The sequence below is a fragment of the Mandrillus leucophaeus genome, unplaced genomic scaffold (genome assembly GCF_000951045.1).
Source record: "Mandrillus leucophaeus isolate KB7577 unplaced genomic scaffold, Mleu.le_1.0 Scaffold326, whole genome shotgun sequence".
Lineage (NCBI taxonomy): Eukaryota > Metazoa > Chordata > Mammalia > Primates > Cercopithecidae > Mandrillus > Mandrillus leucophaeus.
Genome location: NW_012103432.1, coordinates 1853327 through 1873671, shown reverse-complemented (window position 1 = coordinate 1873671; position 20345 = coordinate 1853327). Strand labels below are relative to the sequence as shown.

Sequence of the window (20345 nt, the reverse complement as noted above, 5' to 3'; positions counted from 1 at the left end):
ATCAAAAAGTGGGCAAAGGATATGAACAGACATTTCTCAAAAGAAGACATTCATACAGCCAACAGACACATGAAAAAATGTTCATCATCACTGGCCATCAGAGAAATGCAAATCGGAACTAACTTTCATATTAACAAAAAGCTCAGTAATTTCATGCTGTGAGAGATGAACCAGCTGTGCTCCCCAGATAGCTAACATCTATTTCACCCACTTCTTATTTTCAACAGGTAGGTCCCATCCATCCCCATGAGACCATACAGTTTGGATATTCTGAATCTGAAACATGTTTTCATACTTTCAATATTTAGTTTCTCCTACCTGCTAGGTTTAACTATTATCAGAGCATTACAGTTAAGTCTTAGCTTGAGGTCCCCAGATTACCCCCCATCATACCGCATCTCAGGAGTAATTTCTGCTATTCAAAGCAGTGCTTTTGACATTGTGGCCAGAGGAGAGCCTTACATCCATGTGGATTAGCCAACTGCAATCCTTCCAGGCCTTGGGAACATATACTTGGTACTGTTTTGTGAACTGTCTCCTGAGCCTGCTGGAGGGATAAACTGTAGCTGCTCACCGAGCTGCTGAGAAGAGCATCAATCTTTTCCTCCTCTGCTGATCCTTTATCTACCTTACTCCTGTATGCTAGCAACTGTTGACGATCCTTCAGGTCCCGGCAGGTCTGTGCATCAAAACAAACAATACAAACCTCCAATCAGCCTTCTGTACAGGGTTCTTTTTGCCCAGGATGGTCTCAAACTCCTGGGCTCAAGCAATCCTCTCTCCTCAGGCTCCTGAGTAGCTGGAACTACAGGTGTGTGCTACTGTGCCCACATGAGGGCTTATTTCTTTTTGTCATTATCACTTTGACCCAAGGCTCAAAGAGAGGCTAAGAGGCTATAGTGGGATGACAGTGGGGTCCAATGCCTACAGAACTCCATGTTGGAGAGAAGACTACACAGCTTATGTAGCTTGATTTAGTTCTATGAATTCTCTAAGTATGACAAGTTTATAAAAACACAGAGAAACTAGTCAGAGGGCTGGGAAAATAATACAGGAATGCTGGTCTCCAAACGAACTCTTGCCAGATTATTCTGTTCATTCAGTCAAAACTGGTGGGAGCACCTCAGGATCTTGGACAGAGAATATTATAATCCCCACCACTGCACCCCCACCACTGAGGATCTAACGGAGGACTCCCATTTCTTGGGGACTCACATCAATGACGACATCATGGCACTTGAACTTAGTGGCTAAGTTCAACTTTGTGTCCACATCTTCCACCAGATTGACATACTCCTGTAATATCTGTGCGAAGAGGTACTTCTGATTAATGATTCAAAGACCCATAAGGCACAGAGCTATACAAGGTACAAAAGAAAGTCCTGAAGACAGCAAAAGAGTTCAACAGCAAATGTTTACAATTCCCGTCATCAACCATAGGACTAGTTCTGCAATGGGAATGAGGTAATGCTACACAGTACTTCCATGCTGCCTCAGTAAGCAGGAAAGAGCGCACTTCTCCTGATCCTAGAGCCAGATATACACGCCAGCAATGACAGTGCTCTAGATCTGATCCAGTGCTCTGCTCCTTTTTCCCTGATGTCTTTTCTCCACGAGTTCTGCTTCGCTTCTCTATCATTTGAACGGTACATCAATATTCCACTTGGGCTAACATAGTAGATGCTACTCAGAGAGGACAGTTTGGAATTGTTTCTAAAGGGGAGAAAGGGAGAGAATTTCAATCCCTGGCCTTTTCTATCTTGAGGCCTATTGCAACCATTGTGCTGCCTTTAAAGGAAAACAAGGGCAGATCGGGTTTCCCATCACTGACCAGTAAGAGGCTTAAAGTTAGGTATCCGAGAATATCCTGTACCCAACTCTCTTTAGGAACCATTACCTGCACAGGGGCATTGTTCTTGTGCAAAATTTCGACAACCCGATGGAAGCCAATGGGTGCTCTCTTCTTGGTATAGCCCAGCCAGTTCTGAAAGAGGAAGATGGGGCAGCGGTAGGTAGGCCAGGCACACTCAACACATTCTAGGCTAGTCTATGTTTTATGATCAGACCAGAATAATGTGGTGGGTGGGTGGAGGTGCTGAAGGATACAGAAATAATGAGAAATGAATTTTTCAGAAAAATCAAGCGATTTGAGAAAGTGGAAATGAATCAGGTTTGAAATAACTTCTTAGATCTATAGAAACGAATGCAGGGAAAAGTCTTGAAATACTACTAAATGGGGTAAGTAACTTACTTAATATTTGTAGTATGAACTTATCAATGTAGAAAATAATTCCATCTTCCATATCTTTATAAGTATAGATGTTTATTTGCAAATTCATGAGGGAAGGTCTAAACTTTTAACAGTGTTTGCCTTGAGAAAGGGGGTGAGATAGGAGTAGGTAGAAAATGAAAAAGGAACTTCACTCTTTCTATACTTTAATACAGTGTTTGATTTTGACAACAGACATGTATTGCTCTGTTAATACAACTAATTAAATAATTAACAAATGGGAAAAACAGAAAAAATTTCAAACCTACAATGGAAAAACAGATATTAAAAATGTAAACCAATTCATATGGAATCACCAAAGATCCCGCATAGCCAAAGCAATCAATGTTAAAGAAAAACAAAATGAAGGCCGGGTGCGGTGGTTCATGCCTGTAATCCCAGCACTTTGGGAGGCCTAGGTGGGAGGATCACTTGAGGCTAGGAGTTCGAGACCAGCCTGGCCAACACAGTGAAACCCCATCTTTACTAAAAATACAAAAATCAGCTGGGCATGGTGGCGCATGCCTTTAATCCCAGCTACTTGGGAGGCTAAGGCAGGAGATTAGCTGGAACCTAGGAGGCAGAGGTTGCAGTGAGCCGAGATTGCGCCACTTCACTCCAGCCTGGGTGACAGAGCAAGTCTCCATCTCAAAACAAAAAATAAGGGGGGTGGGTAGGGGTAGGAGGCAACATGCTTCATGATTTCAAATTATATTACAAAGTTATATATAGTAATCAAAACAGTACAGTGCTGGCATAAAAACAAACACATAGACCAGTGGAATAGAATAGAGAGCCTAGAAATAAACCCAAGCATACATGGTCAGCTAATTTTCAACAAAAGCACCAAGTGGACCCAATGGGGAAAGGATAGTCTCTTCAACAAGTGGTGCTGGGAAAACTGGATTTCCACATGTAAAACAATGAAATTAGACCTTTATCTTACACCATACACAAAAATCAACTCAAAATGGATAATAGATCTAAGCATAAGACCTGAAGCCATAAAACTCCTAGAAGAAAACATGGGAAACAGCTCCTTGACATTGGCCTTGGCAATGATTTTTTGGATATCACACCAGAGGCTCAGACTACCAAAGCAAAAAGTAAATTGGATTACATCAAACTAAAAAGCTGCACGTGGCAAAGGAAACAATCAAAATGAAAGGCAGCCTATGGGTTAGAAGAAAATATTTGTAAACCACATATCTGATAAGGGATCAATATCTAAAACATATAAAGAACTCGCACAAGTCAATAGCAGAAATAAAAATTACCAGATTTAAAAAATGGGCAAAAGACCTGAATGGACATTTCTCCAAAGAAAACATGAAAGTGGCCAAGAGGTATATGAAAAGGTGACCAATATCACTAATCATCAAGGAAATGCAAATCAAAACTACAATAAGACATCACATCACACCTGTTAAGATGGCTGTTATCAAAAAGACAAATGATGTGTTAGCAAGGGTGCGGGGAAAGGGAACTCTTGTACCCTGTTGGTGGGAATGTAGATTGGGGTAGCCAATGTGGATAACAGCCTGCTGTGAGCTACGGTCATGCCACTGCACTTCAGCCTGGGTGAGAGTGAGAGCCTCTCTCAAAAAAATAAAAATAAAAATAAAAATAAAAATAGAACTACCATATGACCCAGTAATCAATCCTTCTTTTGGGTATATACCCAAAAGAAATGAAATCATCACCTCATAAAGATACTTGCATTTCCACATTCATTGTAACACTATTCATGAGATGTTAACTATTCATGAAATGTAACTATTATAAGTTATTGCTGAGAATTTAAATGTCTATAACTTACAAAAATAATAAACAAATAAATAATTCCCTCCCCCCAAAAAAATAGCCAAGATAAGGAAACAATTTAAGTGTTCATTGACAGACAAATGGATACAGAAACTATGGAACTATGGTATATATATACATACATGCTGGAACATTAGCTTTAGAGATCTAACTACAAGATGAGGACTGTAGTTAATAATATTGTACTGTAATCAGGAGTTTTGCTAAATGAGTAGATTTTAGCTGCTTTTGCCACAAAAAATAATTTGAGATGATAGATATGTTGATTTGATTCACTGTAGTAACCATTTTACTATCTACGTGTAACTCATAACATCTTATTGTATAACTTAAATATATACAATATATAATAACATTTATCTTTAAAAAAAAGAAGAAAGATAACAAGTGCTGGCAAGGGTGTAGCAAAAAGAGACCCCAGTATACTGTTGTCAGTGGGAATGTAAATTAGTGCAGCCATCATGAAAAACAGTATAGGCGTTCCTCAAAAATGTTTAAACAGAACTAAAATATTATCCAGAAATCCCACTACTGGGTATATATCCAAAGGAAATGCAATCAGCATCTCACAGAGACATCTACACTCCTATGTTTATTGTGGCATTATTCACAAGAGCGAAGATATGGAAATAACTTAAGTGTCTACTGATGGATGAATCGATAAACCAATTGTGGTACATATATACAATGGAATGTATTCAGAACTTAATAAGGAGATCCTGACATGTGACAGCATGGATGAACCCGGAGGACATTATGCTAAGTGAAACAAGCCAGACACAGAAAGGAAAATAACTTCCTGATCTCACTCATACGTAGGATCTACAAAAGTCAGACACATAGAAAGTAGTTTCCAGAGAGGGGAAAATGTAGGTCAAAGTTGTAGTTATGCAGGATGAATAAATTTAGAAATCTAATGTACAGCATGAGGACTACAGTTAATAATAGTGTGGTGTATACTGGAAATTTGTTAAGAGAGTGAATTTTAGGGGCTCTTACCACACTCACAAAAAATGGCTAACTGTGAGATGATGGATGTTAATTGGTGTGACTGTATAATCATTTCACTATGTATATGTAGATCAAAACATTATGTTGTACCTTAAATATATACAATAAAAATTAATTTAAAAAAAGGCAAATCAGTAGAGACATGACAACCAAACTCAATGCAAGGTCTTTGATTGGATCCTGATAGAAAAAAATACAGAAGCAAACCAAAACCAGCTATAAAGAACTAATTTAAATATGGACCATGATTAAATATATATTATTATATTAATGTTAAATTTTTTTAGTGATAATTACATATCTATATATATGTAATTTTTTTTTTTTTTGAGACAGGATTTTACTCTTGTTGCCCAGGCTGGAGTACAATGGCGCAATCTTGGCTCACTGCAACCTCTACCTTCTGGGTTCAAGCAATTCTCTCGCCTCAGCCTCCCAAGCAGCTGGGATTACAGGCACACACCACCAAGTCCAGCTAATTTTTGTATTTTTAGTAGAGATGGGGTTTCACCATGTTGGCCAGGATGGTCTCAAACTCCTGACCTCAGGTGATCCATCCACCTCGGCCTCCCAAAGTACTGGGATTATAGGCATGAGCCACCATGCCCGGCCCAATATTGTGCTTATGAAGTATTAAAGGAGAGGTGTTAAGATGTCTACAGCTTTCAAATGATTCAGAAAAGAAAAACACATAGGTATAGAAAAAGAGAAAGCATACATAGCAAAATTTTTTTTTTTTTTTTTTTTTGAGACGGAGTCTCGCTCTGTCGCCCAGGCTGGAGTACAGTGGCGCAATCTTGGCTCCTTGCAAGTTCCACCTCCTAGGTTCACGTCATTCTCCTGCCTCAGCCTCCCGAGTAGCTGGGACTACAGGCACCCGCCACCATGCCCGGTTAATTTTCTGTACTTTTAGTAGAGATGGGGTTTCACTGTTTTAGCTAGGATGGTCTCGATCTCCTGACCTCGTGATCCACCCTCCTCGGCCTCCCGAAGTGCTGGGATTACAGGTGTGAGCCACTGCACCCGGCCAAAATTGTTAATAAATTAGTGATGTGAATAAAGACTATTATACTATTATAGTATATATTTGATTATTATATGAACTATAAAATTCATTCTTTCAACTTTTCTTTAGGTTTGAAATTTTGGAAAATAAAAAGTTGGAGGAAAAATGTACACCAGTAAGCAGAACTTGTAACATGATAGAACCCTTCTGTCTCCCAAGGCCTCAGCAGCACTAAACAGTTCCAGGGCACACACCTTTGTGGTGAATAGGGCATCTACATCATTCCAGGCTCGAAGCTTGGCACGAGCAGCCAGGGCTGTCAGCACATACTGTTTGTCTGGGATCTGGAAAGCAGAGACCAAGAAAAATTAAGGGGAAGTAGAAATACATCAGTGGGGGTGCTTGAGAATTTTAGAAAAGACAGACATTAAATATTTCCTGATATTGACTCTGCTCTTAAAATCAAAACATTTCTCAGTTCAAGAACTTCTTAATTCCCAAGCCCCACCACTGCTATAGGGCATTCAGTCTTCTCTCACTTTCCCAAACTCATTCCTTTCCACCTTCAACCTTGAATATCAAAGGACATACTGTACAGGGTTACAAAGCAACATCCACTCCATGTAGTTACCCTGATCACTCCTTTCATAACACTGACCAATTTGTATCTACCTTAAATGTCTTCTTCAGGTTGACGGGACTGCTGAATGTCCCCTAGGATGAAAGCGAAAAAGGAACTTTAGTGATATTGACTTTCCCATGTACCACCCAAGCTCTCATTTTCTCTCCCACTACAGAGACTTTCTACATCTTACTCTGTTGCCATTTAAACACAGAAGTTAATTTCAGAGAAAAGCTCCATTGGGAATAGTCAGATACCACTATAAGCTGGCTTATCGGGAACTGGATTAATAAGTATGGTGCTTTTTCCCATTTTCTGCTAATCCAAATAATGGGAAAATGTCTGCCTGTTATCATGGAATCCAAACTTCTTCGAAAAATTTAGAAAGAAAAAGGAACGGCCGGGCGCGGTGGCTCACGCCTATAATCCCAGCACTTTGGGAGGCCAAGGCAGGTGGATCATGAGGTCAGTTCAAGACCAGCTTGGCCAACATGGTGAAACCCCATATGTACTAAAAATACAAAAAAAAATTAGCCAGGAGTAGTGGCACACACCTGTAATCCCAGCTACTCAGGAGGCTGAGGCAGGAGAATTGCTTGAACCTGGGAGGCGGAGGTTACAGTGAGCCAAGATCATACCACTGTGCTCCAGCCTGGGTGACAGAGCAAGACTCCATCTCAGAAAAAAAAAAAAAAGTATCCACAGCTACTTGCTACCCTGCTGCTCTTCTCCACACCATGCTAATCCATTTGAAATCACGGACCTTTGAACAGAGACTTCTACAGGTAACAGCACCAGGGATAGAACTTGCTATGCTAGCATGCCAGCTCACTTGAAGCCACAAACCTTACAAACCTCTTCCCTCCTGGCCAGATGAGACCCTCTTATCCCTGGTGAGGGCCAGGAAAGCTTCCAGGTGGATTTCTGAGAACTATACATACCCATTATTAATGGAGTACATAAAAGTACTGGATTTGAACTATGTTTTTTGTGGAATCTTCCATATTTTGCCTGTACCTCAGCCTCCGTGTAGTGATAGAAGCAGGAGTAGAAAAGCGTTGTCACTAGTGGCATGTTGAGGATGGAAGCTTTGCGGGGGTGCTTTCGGAAGATCTCAGTCTGTCCTGCTGATTCTAGATGGCGATCGTTTGCCTATGGTAGAGTGAGCCAAGTAAAAAACAAAACAAAACAAAACAAAAAAACAAAAACAACAACAACAAAAAACAATGTCCATGGAGTAGAGGCAGGAGAAAAGTCTTTTAATATTACAGCAGTTGTGTTTCCCACCCGAGGAGTGAAAACAAAGAAGAGAAAAAGAAAGAAATTGCCTAGGAGATCCCCAGGGTAGTTTAAAATCCATAAAGTGATCATGGATCCATGTTGGATGGAAACAAATAGAAGTGGTGATGACATGGGAGATTTGGGATGAAGAAGAAATACTTCCAGGTTAACAGCTGGTAAGAGGAAAAAGGATCCTAAAAACAATGGAGGAAGGGGGCTATTGTATAGAGGCAGAAAATGAAAGGCTTTTAGAAACCAACAAGAAATGACCCACGTGCAGAGTATAGAAATCTCCTAGATGCTGAATGGCACTGAGCCTTGGCACTGACGCAGAAGATGTGGAGATGAGGAGTCTAACCTCAATAATGATCTGGCGTTCCAGGAGCGTGTAATGGTCCTGTATGTGTGCAGAATCTTCTGCTGAAAATGGCAAGCTGGTAGAGTGCCAGAAGGTTAGTATTTTTCTCTATTCGAAAAAGGAAACAAACCCAACTAAACCAAATCACCAGCATAAGTATAAGAGGCTCATGGTGCCTCACAAGTCTGATCTCAGTTCACCTTTAGAGCGTCCCTTAGAGGAAGAAAGACATAGCATGAATGGCGTGAATTTCATATTAAAGGTTTTGCCAATTCAAGAGGGATCCTGAAAGTCCACAAAATACTTATAGTCACTCATAATTTTGCTGATAAATGAATTAGGATCTTCTCATTTTGGAAGCTGGAATATTTGGTGAACCAGTCACAAAGCTAATGAGTGAGCCTAGGCAACTGCCCATCATCCACATCCCAGTGAAATTCTGTGGCTTGTGCTTAACTTACTAAGAGGACACCTAGATTTGTTAGCCATTATTTTATTGCAGAGTACAAAGGGCAAATTAAATTACATGGCATGGTGGTATGTTTATAGATTGACAAATATCACAAATGTCAAGGGTCCTATCTTCAACACTGCATTATGCTTTTTGTTTGTTTTGAGATGGAGTCTCTCTGTGTCGCCCAGGCTGGAGTGCCGTGGAGTGATCTTGGCTCACTACAATCTCCACCTCCTGGGTTCAAGCAATTCACCTGCCTCAGCCTCCTGAGTAGCTGGGACTACAGGCGCATGCTGCCACACCCAGCTAATTTTTGTATTTTTAGTAGAGACGGGGTTTCACCATGTTGGTCAGGATGGTCTTGATCTCCTAACCTTGTGATCTACCCACCTCAACCTCCCAAAGTGCTGGGATTACAGGCGTGAGCCGCCACACCCGGCCGCATTATTGTTATACATGAAGATGCTAAGGGATAGCATCTTGCCAAAAAGTTATGTGGTCAGTCAATGGGGAAGGCCAGGAACAGAAGTCAGATTTTAAATGCCCAGTTCACAGGTCTATCTTTTAAAAAGTACTGCATTATTCCCCGTACTCTGCGCACTCCAGGAAGAACTCTGAGTTTTAATTGCACTATTCCAGATAAGTTTTAGCCACAGTGAATTTTTAGAAGAGATAAATTAGAGAGATGCTTTAAATTCTAGTTACTTCACTATTTTAACTTTTCTCCTTGTTTTCCAGAGGCCATATAACATATCTCAGTATTTGGTAACATTAAATGGATTTCACTGATATAATCGAATTTCTAAACTTGAAGCCAGGAAATCATGTCACACGAGGAATGGTTGAAACAACCATGAGCGCTGAACCTAAAGAAGCAAGGACTACTTGGGAGACGCTATACCTGTCTCGAAAGATACAGGGAAGCAAGTTTCAGCTTAACATAAGGAAGCACTTTCCAACAATGAAGGTTGTTCAAAAACAAACTGAGCTGTTTCAAGAGCAACGGGCACCCTGTCACAGGAATATGCAGAGATGGGTTTTGTAATAATTTAAATTCTGGATGAAAGCTTGCCCTGGATCAGTGGTTCTTGGACTTTGGGGTTTCAAGGACCAGTAACACTGAAAAAAATGCATCAGGTCCCTAAAGTATTCTATCTTTTTATTACCTAAGGTCACAAAAAAAAAGGTACAACGCATTTTGGTACCAAATAAGAGGAAAAAAGTGAGGACAATAAAAGATAACATTTCAAATTAAATAAATTTGGCTTTGGGAAAAAAATCTCTTTACATTTGTCTTTTTTTTTTTTCTCGGTTTACCACTAAGCAGTGGAAACTCTGCTGGGGACTAGTGTGTGAACACCACTGCATGAGGTGACCCTGAATGATGCTGGTATGATTCATTGTTAGCCCTTCGCTTCCTGCCTATCCATTCCACCCTTTTTAATTTTCTTCATTCCTTCTGGGTAAAGGTATTGATACTTAAAATCATTTCTCCCCCATACTTACCCAATACAGGTCTTAAGAAATTCTTTTCGTTTGTCAGGGTCCTGAATGTTCAAATGCTCTCGATAATGAGATAGCTACAAAAAGCAGAAAAAGGCTTTGAGGTATTTTGTCTACTTAGATGAGGGAGCTAGCTAAATAACTGAACTTCCCATGCTTTAAAAAAAAACAAATTCTTCATTTCTTGGTATAAATGGTTATGGGGGGCGGGCAGGGGGATAGGCAAAGAGTGACTACATATCATTAGTAGGTTTATCTATAACTGCACTGTACAATACAATAGCCACTAGCTACAACTGTTTCTTTAAATTTAAATTAATTAAAGTAGAAATTCACCTCCTTAGTTAACACTAGCTACTTTTAAAGAACTCAATAGCTACATGTGACCAGGGCTACTATATTGGACAACATAAATATGTATATTTTTTTTTTTTGAGATGGAGTCTCGCTTTTGTTGCCCAGGCTGGAGTGCAATGGCACAATCTCAGCTTCTTGCAACCTCTGCCTCCCGGGTTCAAGTGATTCTCCTGCCTCAGCCTCCCGAGTAGCTGGGATTACAAGCACCCACCACCATGCCTGGCTAATTTTTGTATTTTTAGTAGAGGCACAGTTTCACCATCATGGTCTCGAACTCTTGACCTCAGGTGACCCGCCCCACCTTGGTCTCCCAATGTGCTGGGATTACAGGTGTGAGCCACCGCGCCCGACCCAAATATGGAATATTTCTATAATCGTAGAAAGTTCTATTGGCCAGTGCTGATCTATATAATGAAGCACTGAGTAGATACAGTACTGAGCTTTACCTTTAAGTTTCACTTTAGCCTCAGTATTTAACCGAAAATGAATATTTTGCTTCAGATTTAGATTTTGAAAAGTCAAAGAGCTAAATGCGTATTTCAGTGTTATTTTTGGCACCCTTGACCACGTACATGATCAATGGTAGTATGATCATGTCAACATCTAACAATTAGCATCAGTAATATAAATAGGGCATGTCATTCTGACTCACTGTTCATAAATATTCACAGATTGAGCCAACAGCTGTATATAAAAATGTAAATGTAAAAATGTAAATAAGACAGAATAACAGAAATTATATATCATAATCCAATCTTTGTAAAACATTTCATATAAAATAGTTGGTGTACAATCATTCCTAATATTAAAGAAAGTAATCTTTAAGAGGTATAGTTAATTTTTTGTTATTCAATTCCATTTCAGCCTTAGGTCTTTCAAGAAAAGTTCTTCTTGGGAAACCTTCATATTCTGTGGACATACACTAAAAGTGTACTATCAGCCTTGCCACTTCCAAAGTTTACAAGGTTGAAAAATTCAAAATCTATATACAACAACATGCATGATAAATCATCTTCAATTCAAACATGAGTATAAAGAAAATAAAGTTTTAGATTAAAATGAGTTACCCAAAACACATTTATTCTCACTAATCAAATTCAAAACAAAAAGTTTATAAGAATGCTGTAAGAAGAAAAATCCTTATAGTTTTGAACTTACAGAGATTTAAAAATATAAACAGCTTTTCAGTGATTACTACAGGCTACCAATCATTTTCAGTTGATTAAGAAAAAGGATTTTTCAGATTGTCTCATGCTTTGAATATGAAGTACAAGTTCCTTTCAGAAAACATGTTACTGAGCCAGGTGAGATGGTTCACATCTGTAATCCTAAAACTTTGGAAGGCCAAGGTGGGAGGACAGCTTGAAGCTAGGAGTTTGAGACCAGCCTGGCAAACAGAGACCCCCATCTCTACAAAAAGATTTTAAAAAATTAGTCAGGTGTGGTCATGTGCACCTGTAATCTCAGCTACTTGGGAGCCTGAGGCTTGAACCAGGAATTGGGAGTCTGCAGTAAACTATATGTAAAATACATGATCATGCACCACTGTACTCCAGCCTGTCTCAAAACAAAAACAAAAACAAAAACAAAAAAAACCCATGTTTCTGAAAAGCATTTTCAGTATTATATTGTAATTATGCTGTTCAAAGGTTAATAATACTTAATGTGCCAACTGAATGTGTTGTACAGTAACTAAAAAAGCAATCCTGCCATCAACAGTGCTGAGAAATCCTTTTTTTGAGACAAGGTCTCATTCTTTCGCCCAGACATGACCTCCCAGACTTAAGCAATCCTCCCACCTCAGCTTCCCAGGTAGCTGGAACTACAAGCGTGCGCCACCATGCTTTACTAATTTTTACAATTTTTTTAGAGATGGGATCTCGGCCGGGCGCGGTGGCTCACGCCTGTAATCCCAGCACTTTGGGAGGCCGAGACGGGTGGATCACGAGGTCAGGAGATCGAGACCATCCTGGCTAACACGGTGAAACCCCGTCTCTACTAAGAAATACAAAAATCTAGCCGGGCGAGGTGGCGGGCGCCTGTAGTCCCAGCTACTCGGGAGGCTAAGGCAGGAGAATGGCGGGAACCCGGGAGGCGGAGCTTGCAGTGAGCTGAGATCCGGCCACAGCACTCCAGCCTGGGCGACAGAGCAAGACTCCGTCTCAAAAAACAAAAAAAAAAAAAAAAAAAAGAGATGGGATCTCACTATGTTGCCCAGGCTAGTCTCCAACTCCTGGACTCTAGTGTTCCTCCCACCTCAGCCTCCCAAGTGCTGGCATTACAGGCATAAGCCACCATGCTTGGCTAGAAATTCTTATAGCTGCATTATAATGACAAGTTTTTTTTTTTTTTTTTTAACATGAATTGCTGAAGTTTTAATAATACAATTGAGTTTTTGGTAAAATTTCAGATTTATTCTTATATTCCAGGAGTTCATTCTATGATTGTGAAAATCTGCCAAAATTCAATCTTAAGTGTTAACACTTGGCCATTGAATTCTCAGCCAAAACATGGTGGGTGTTTCATCAACTTGACCTATCTTCTTTCTTGACCCATATCTGATTTCTTAGCCTCTTAGCCTTCAACATTTTCTTTGTGAGAAGCCAAAACCCCAAAACTCCTACCAACCAGGACCTGAAAACAACTGAAAAACAAATTACAAATTGACCAGGCCAATTTTCACATATTTATTTTTTAAAACTTATTCATAAGCCCAACCGAAAGAGCATATAAAAAGAAAAATACATCATTCAGATTAAGTTTTCAGGTTTTCCAGGTGCCTCTCTCTTCTGTATATAATCAATATCAAAGAAAATAGCTCAATCAGTCTGGGATCTTGGAGGCTGAGGTTTGGCTTAGATTTCTGGGTTTGTTTCTTTTCTGAGACAGAGTGTCGCTCTATCACCCAGGCTGAAGTGCAATGGCATGATCTCAGCTCACTGCAACCTCCCCATCCCAGGTTATAGAAATTCTCCTGCCTCAGCCTCCCAAGCAGCTGGGATTACAGGCGTGCGCCACCACACTCGGCTGATTTTTGTATTTTTAGTAGAGACAGGGTTTCGCCATGTTGGCCAGGCTGGTCTTGAACTCCTGACCTCAGGTGATCCGACCACCTCAGCCTCCCAAAATGCTGGGATTACGGGCGTGAGCCACCGTGCCCAGCCTAGATTTCTGTTAAACTGGTCCCCAACTGAAACAAAGGCCACACTTACCGCCAGCTCTTCTGTTCTATCTAGGAACCTGGGAAGAAGCAGAAGGGAGCAGGGCATTTGTATCTATTGATGTGTGGCAGTATAACCTCACAAAATAGAGTGCCTCCTCTAGGAGAAACACAGTTCAGACTCATTTCCCTCTATACACAAGATAAATGGTTGATCAGGTATCATTGTTCCCCTGGTCTCTCTGGCTGATCAAAAAGCAAGGACAAGAAGGTATTGCAAGGAACTAATAACTTTGTTAACAGGTCTGACAGGGAAGCTCAGAGCCACCTACTCGGGCCCACAGAAAACTTGGTTGTTTTTTTGTTTTCCCTAAGATTAAAGCACTATTCTCTGTCCATACAATCTTGAAAACATATTTTCTATAGTGTTCTTTACTGTTTTCACGGACAGAGTACAATGTGTTTTGCCTCCCCCAAAGGCTTAGGTAAAACCCTGGAGCACCAGGACTTTTGTCTTCTGATTCTTCTTTACTCTGAATAGACCACCATAATTAACATTACCATTTTGGCTTGGAGGTGATGCCTGATAAAGCCTTGTTCGTTGGGAAAGAGGAAAGGAGGGAAGGAGGAAGGGAGGAAGCAGCCAGCCTCTGTGACCATGTCTTCTTTTACAAATTTCTGGCTAACACCTGTAATCTTGACCCTAACCAGGTAACCTGCTTTTCCCCACCTCAGTCTTCTGGGGAGCTCATTGCTGTGCTGGAGTCACTGGGTAATCAGAGTCACCTTGGGCCACATGTCAGTCTAAATGAGGTTCTAACCATTTCCCTGACACTGAAGAAAGGACATCATGTGCACATATTTTAATCCAAAGGTGGGAAATAGTCCCTACTGACTGGAATTAGAGGGAAGAAACACATGATAAAAGACCTTAGACCTCTTTACCCCCAGCAGATATGCCTTCTCTCACCAATCAGAATCCTACCTAGTTTTATAGGCCCATGCAAATCTAATCACTTCCATGAGGCTTCACCTGGGTATCCTGACTGAAAATATTTCCTCCTTCTCTTCTACTGTACTTCCCACTGGTATCACTTAGAAATCAGTAATAAAAGATGCCTTTATTCTACATCTTTTTTAATAAAAACATAGATATTAATACTACAAACTAGGTATTAGGCTAAGTGCTGGCTCACACACTACCCCTTCATCTTCATAATAACCCTGTGCGTAGGTGTCATCATCTCCATGTGAGAGATGTGAAAACCTCACGAAGAGGGCTGATAACTTGGCCAAGGTCACTCTATGAATGATGTGGGAGATCTGTAATAGCATTCAACCCAAGTGCGTGTGACTCCAAAGCCTGGTTCTTAACCAGCTTGCACCTTCTCATAAGCTGTGCTGTGCTGCTAGTTATCTCCTCACACTTCAATAGCTTGTCGGGCAGTTGGTGTCTTCTGTTCCTTCATATCCCTCAGAGTGCTTTGAAACAAGTACTTACTCAACTTTATAGACCAGACGATCGGTTCTTACCTGAAGAGGTCTAAAAGCAGCTTTTGATCCCCTATTTCCTTAAGGAAGTGAATAAGATGTCTCAGGGCAACCTGTCGCACCTCCAGCTCTCGGAAGAGGATCTCTGTCAGACAGTCAGGATTTAGGTTGAGAAAGATTAAAGCCTATTAGTCAAGTGTGAAATTGGTCTCCCTACTCACACATTCCAAACAATATCTCATCAAAGCCTAACAAAACTAAGAATGGTTTACCCCTACGTCTTAATTCACCATCAACACACTCTATGGTCTTGGGCAGCTCATAGCCATTGAGTCAGCTTTGCATTTCACACCAACCCAAACAGCAGGCACTTAGCATGGATTCTGACTTCTTCAAACCAACACAGCCATCTGAGGGGGCTCTGTGGTTAATGTAGTCATCACCCTAACGGATGCCCCCAGAGATGTGATGTGTGCTCTGAAGTCTCAGGCCACCCCAGTTGTCTCTGAAATAGACTTGACTAATGAATTCTGGTATGAAAGGCACATGGCATTCTCCCCTCGAATGTGGCAGACACCTTGCTGACTGAAGATTTCCTGCAAGTCATTCTCACCTTTGCTCAGTGTCCTCTTCAGGAAAATCAGAACCTACGGGAGAAAAGAACAAAGACTGTGCAAACTTTCCAACACAGAGTCGTGCCCTGAGCACTACAGACACAGGGCCAGCAACTCATTAGCAATCTCTGCAGGTACAGCCACCAGCTCTGTATGTGATGGAAGGAAAGCCAATGGATATCTGGAACTGAGCTGTGTCTTGGGAGACCACATGCCCGTGCCCATGCTGCTGAGAGACACCTCCCTCTGAAAGAGGATATGCTCACACCTCTCCTCCCTGAGATTGTTTCATATAACACACAGTAGCCAACCTTCTGTGTCTTGGTTACAATCCAGGGTTTCACATAGGCTGGGCATGGTGACTCATGCCCATAGTTCCAACACTTTGGGAGGCTGAGGCAGGGAGATTACTTGAGCCCAGGAGTGTGAGATCAGCTTGGGCAACATAGCGAGACCCTGTCTCTACAAAAACATTTAAAAATTAGCCAGGCAAGGCCAAGCGCAGTGGCTCACGCCTATAATCCCAGCTCTTTGGGAGGCCGAGGCTGGTGGATCACCTGAGGTCAGGAGTTTGAGACCAGCCCAGCCAACGTGGTGAAACCCTGTATCTACTAAAAATACAAAAATTAGCCTGGCGTGGTGGCCCACGCCTGTAATCCCAGCTACTTGGGAGGCTGAGGCAGGAGTATCGCGCAGTGAGCTGAGATTGTGCCACTGCACACTAGCCTGGGTGACAGAGTGACACTCCGTCTCAAAAAAACAAACAAACAAACAAAAAAAACTAGCCAGCCATAGTGGTATGCACCTGTGGTCCCAGCTACTCGGGGAGCTGAGGTGAGAGGATCACTTGAGCTCAGGAGGTCAAGGCTACAGCGAGCCATGATCACACCACTGCACTTCAACCTGGGCGACAGAGCAAGACCCTGTCTCCAAAAAAAAAAGCAAAACAAACAAACAAAAAACACAGGGTTCCACACTTAGTGCATGTGTCACCAGCTAAGCCCTTAAAGCACAGATTACTTAGAATCCTACACCTCCAAGGGGAATCCAGGATCTTTACTTAACATTTAACACGAAATGTTAGTCTGTTTGATTGGATTTTCAGAAACTAGTGAAAACAATAATTAAACAAACAACAACAAATTTGACAACTCACGGCCGTAATGACGTTTCCGTCATGCATGCTTACTGCCTCTTCTAGGAGTTGTAGTTTGTCCTGTAAGGAGCGGAATCTCTCTAGTGAGCAGACCTGGCAGAATAACACTAGAATTAGCACAAAAGAAGACAGTTTTCCTTATTCCTTTGTCGCTGGACACTAAAGAATGAGCAATAATGAAACAAAATGTCCCCAAGGAGAGTCTCTTTATTTTTACACTAGGGTCCCCATAACTTATAAAACAGTAGGTTCCCACCACCCTCTCTAGTTCTAGTTCAGCCTGCTGCCCTACAAGAAGCCAATGTCCCGAAGTCTTGATAAAGTCAACAGAAATCACTTGTTCTTTTTAAAGAACCCTTACATCATAATTTGCATACAGTAGAATGTACCCTATTTAAGTATATAGTTCAGTGATTTTTTTTTTTTTTTTTTTGAGACGGAGTCTCGCTCTGTCGCCCAGGCTGGAGTGCAGTGGCCGGATCTCAGCTCACTGCAAGCCCCACTTCTGGGTTCACCCATTCTCCTGCCTCAGTCTCCCGAGTAGCTGGGACTACAGGCGCCCGTCACCATATCCAGCTAATTTTTTTGTATTTTTAGTAGAGATGGGGTTTCACCACGGATCTCCTGACCTTGTGATCCGACAGCCTCGGCCTCCCAAAGTGCTGGGATTACAGGTGTGAGCCACCGTGCCTGGCCAGTATCTCATAGTTTCAACTCACATTTTCTTGATAACTATAATTTTAAGTATATTTTAAAATGATTATTGGTCATTCATGAATCTTCTTTTGTGATGTGTCTGGTCAACTCTTGTGCCAATTTTTTATCAGACTGTCTATTTACCACGGAGCTAAGAGTTTTATCTTTTTTTTCTTTTTTTTGAGACAGGGTCTCACTGTATTGCCCAGGCTGGAGGGCAGTGGTATGATCATGGCTCAGTGCAGCCTCAACTTCCTGGGCTCAAGCAATCCTTCCACCTCAAGCCTCCTAAGTAGCTGGGACCATAGGTGAGTACCACCACACCTGGCTAATTTTTATTTTGTAATGATGGGACCTTGCTATATTGCCAGGTTTAATAAAAGTTTTATATATATTCAGGCCAAGTGCAGTGGCTCAGGCCTATAATCCCACACTTTTGGAGGCCAAGGCAGGCAGATCACCTAAGGTCAGGAGTTTGAGACCAGTCTGGCCAACATGGTGAAACCTCATCTCTACTAAAAATACAAAAATTAGCCGGGCATGGTGGCACACAACTGTAATCCCAGCTACTCAGGAGGCTGAGGCAGGAGAATCACTTGAACCTGGGAGGCAGAGGTTGCAGTGAGCTGAGATCGCGCCACTGCACTCCAGTCTGGGTGAAAGAGGGAGACTCCATCTCAAAAAAAAAAAAAAAAGAAAAGAAAAGTTTTATATATATTCTGGATGAAAGTCCCTTATAATACATGTGTTTTGAAACTACTTTCTCTGAGTTATGGTGGTCTTTTCATGGTTTTAACAGTGGTTTCTAAAAAATAAAAGTTTTAAATTTTGATGAAGTTCATTTTATCAATTTTTTCATTTATAGTTCATGCTTTTTGTGTCCTATGTAATAAATCTTTGCCTAAGCCAAGATCATAAAGATTTTCATCTATATTTTCTTCTAGAAGTTTTATAGTTTTAACACTTAATTTACATTTAGGTCTATGATCCATTTTTTAAATTTATTTTTTCATTCCCAATCCTTAGAACCTGTGAAGTATGATCCATTTTATCCGTTCTTTTTGAGAGACAGGGTTCCGCTCTCTCGCCCAGGTTGGAGCGCAGTGATGCAGTCATAGCTCACTGCAGCCTCAACCTCCTGGGCTCAATTGATCTTCCTGCCTCAGCCTCCTGAGTAGCTGGGATTACAGGCGCAAGCCACCACACCTGGCACTATGATCCATTTTGATCCATTAATTATTATGATCATTGCCAATTCTACCAAAATTGATCTGTACATTCAAGGCAATCCCAATCAAAATCTCAGCAACTCTTTTGTAGACACTGCCAAGCTGCTGCTAAAATCGATATGGAAGTATAAGGGATCTAGAATAGCCAAAACAAGAGAAGAAAAAAGTTGACAGTTGAGAGCTTCAACAAAGTTGAAGTGTCTTGATTTCAAGATTTAGACAATAATCAAGACTGTAGTATTAGCTTAAGAATAATCCAATGAACTAGAATAAAGAGTCCAGAAATAGGACTATATATATATGATCATTAATTTTCTTATTTTTTTCTTCTTGAGACAGGGTCTTGCTCTGTCGCCTAAGCTGGAATGGAGTGGCACAATCTCAGCTCATTGCAGCCTCGACCGTCAGGGCTCAAGCAATCCTTTCATCAAGTAACTGTGACTAAAAACATATCCTGCTATAAAATGATAAATTATATTTATATATTTATAATTACAAATTATATTTATATATTTATAATTATAAATTATAATATACATTTATATCATAAATTAGTCACACCTGGGTTTTTTTGGCTTTTTTTGAGACGGAGTTTTGCTCTTGTTGCCCAGGCTGGAGTGCAATGGCGCAATCTCAGCTCACCACAACCTCGACCTCCTGGGTTCAAGCGATTCTCCTGCCTCTGCCTCCTGAGAAGCTGGGATTACAGGCATGTGCCACCATGCCTGGCTAATTTTGTATTTCTAGTAGAGACAGGGTTTCTCCATGTTGGTCAGGCCAGTCTCAAACTCCCAATCTCAGGTGATCCGACTGCCTTGGCCTCCCAAAGTGCTGGGATTACAGGCGTGAGCCACCACGCCCGGCCAAATACCTGGCTAATTTTTTTTTATCTTTTGTAGAGACACGGTCTCACTATGTTGTCCAGGCTAGTCTTGAACTTCTGGGCTCAACAGATCCTCCCGCCTTGGCCTCCCCAAGTTCTGGGATTACAGGCGTGGGCCACTGCGACTGGCCCGATTTTCAACAAAGGCATCAGCAGGATAATTCAAAGGGGAAAGGATAGTTTTTTCAACAAATAGTGCTGGAACAAATGGCGATCTATATGGGGAAAACAATGAAACTCAAACCCTTACATCACACTATATGCAAACATGAACTGAATGAATCACAGATCCAACATAAAAGATTGTTCTCACTCTTTTTTTGGGGGGTGGGGGAAGTGGAGTTTCACTTTTGTCACCCAGGTTGGAGAGCAGTGGCACGATCTCAGCTTACTACAACCTCTGCCTCCCAGGTTCAAGTGATTCTCCTGCC

At 41.2% G+C, this 20345-nt stretch overlaps 1 protein-coding gene across 3 annotated transcripts in view; it reads right to left on the bottom strand.

Moving 5' to 3' along the window:
- The window catches only part of VIPAS39 (VPS33B interacting protein, apical-basolateral polarity regulator, spe-39 homolog), a 33088-nt gene that overhangs the window by 2515 nt on the left and 10228 nt on the right, over positions 1-20345 (bottom strand). For all 3 annotated transcript variants that reach the window (XM_011988278.1, XM_011988279.1, XM_011988280.1), the window contains 12 exons: positions 17107-17199; positions 15950-15983; positions 15379-15481; positions 13898-13925; positions 10332-10405; positions 8372-8447; positions 7750-7884; positions 6783-6824; positions 6365-6454; positions 1898-1984; positions 1216-1305; positions 575-679 (listed from right to left, as the gene is read on the bottom strand). In XM_011988278.1, the coding sequence (XP_011843668.1) occupies positions 575-679; positions 1216-1305; positions 1898-1984; positions 6365-6454; positions 6783-6824; positions 7750-7884; positions 8372-8447; positions 10332-10405; positions 13898-13925; positions 15379-15481; positions 15950-15983; positions 17107-17199 (957 nt within the window). The remainder of the gene's footprint in view (positions 1-574; positions 680-1215; positions 1306-1897; positions 1985-6364; positions 6455-6782; positions 6825-7749; positions 7885-8371; positions 8448-10331; positions 10406-13897; positions 13926-15378; positions 15482-15949; positions 15984-17106; positions 17200-20345) is intronic.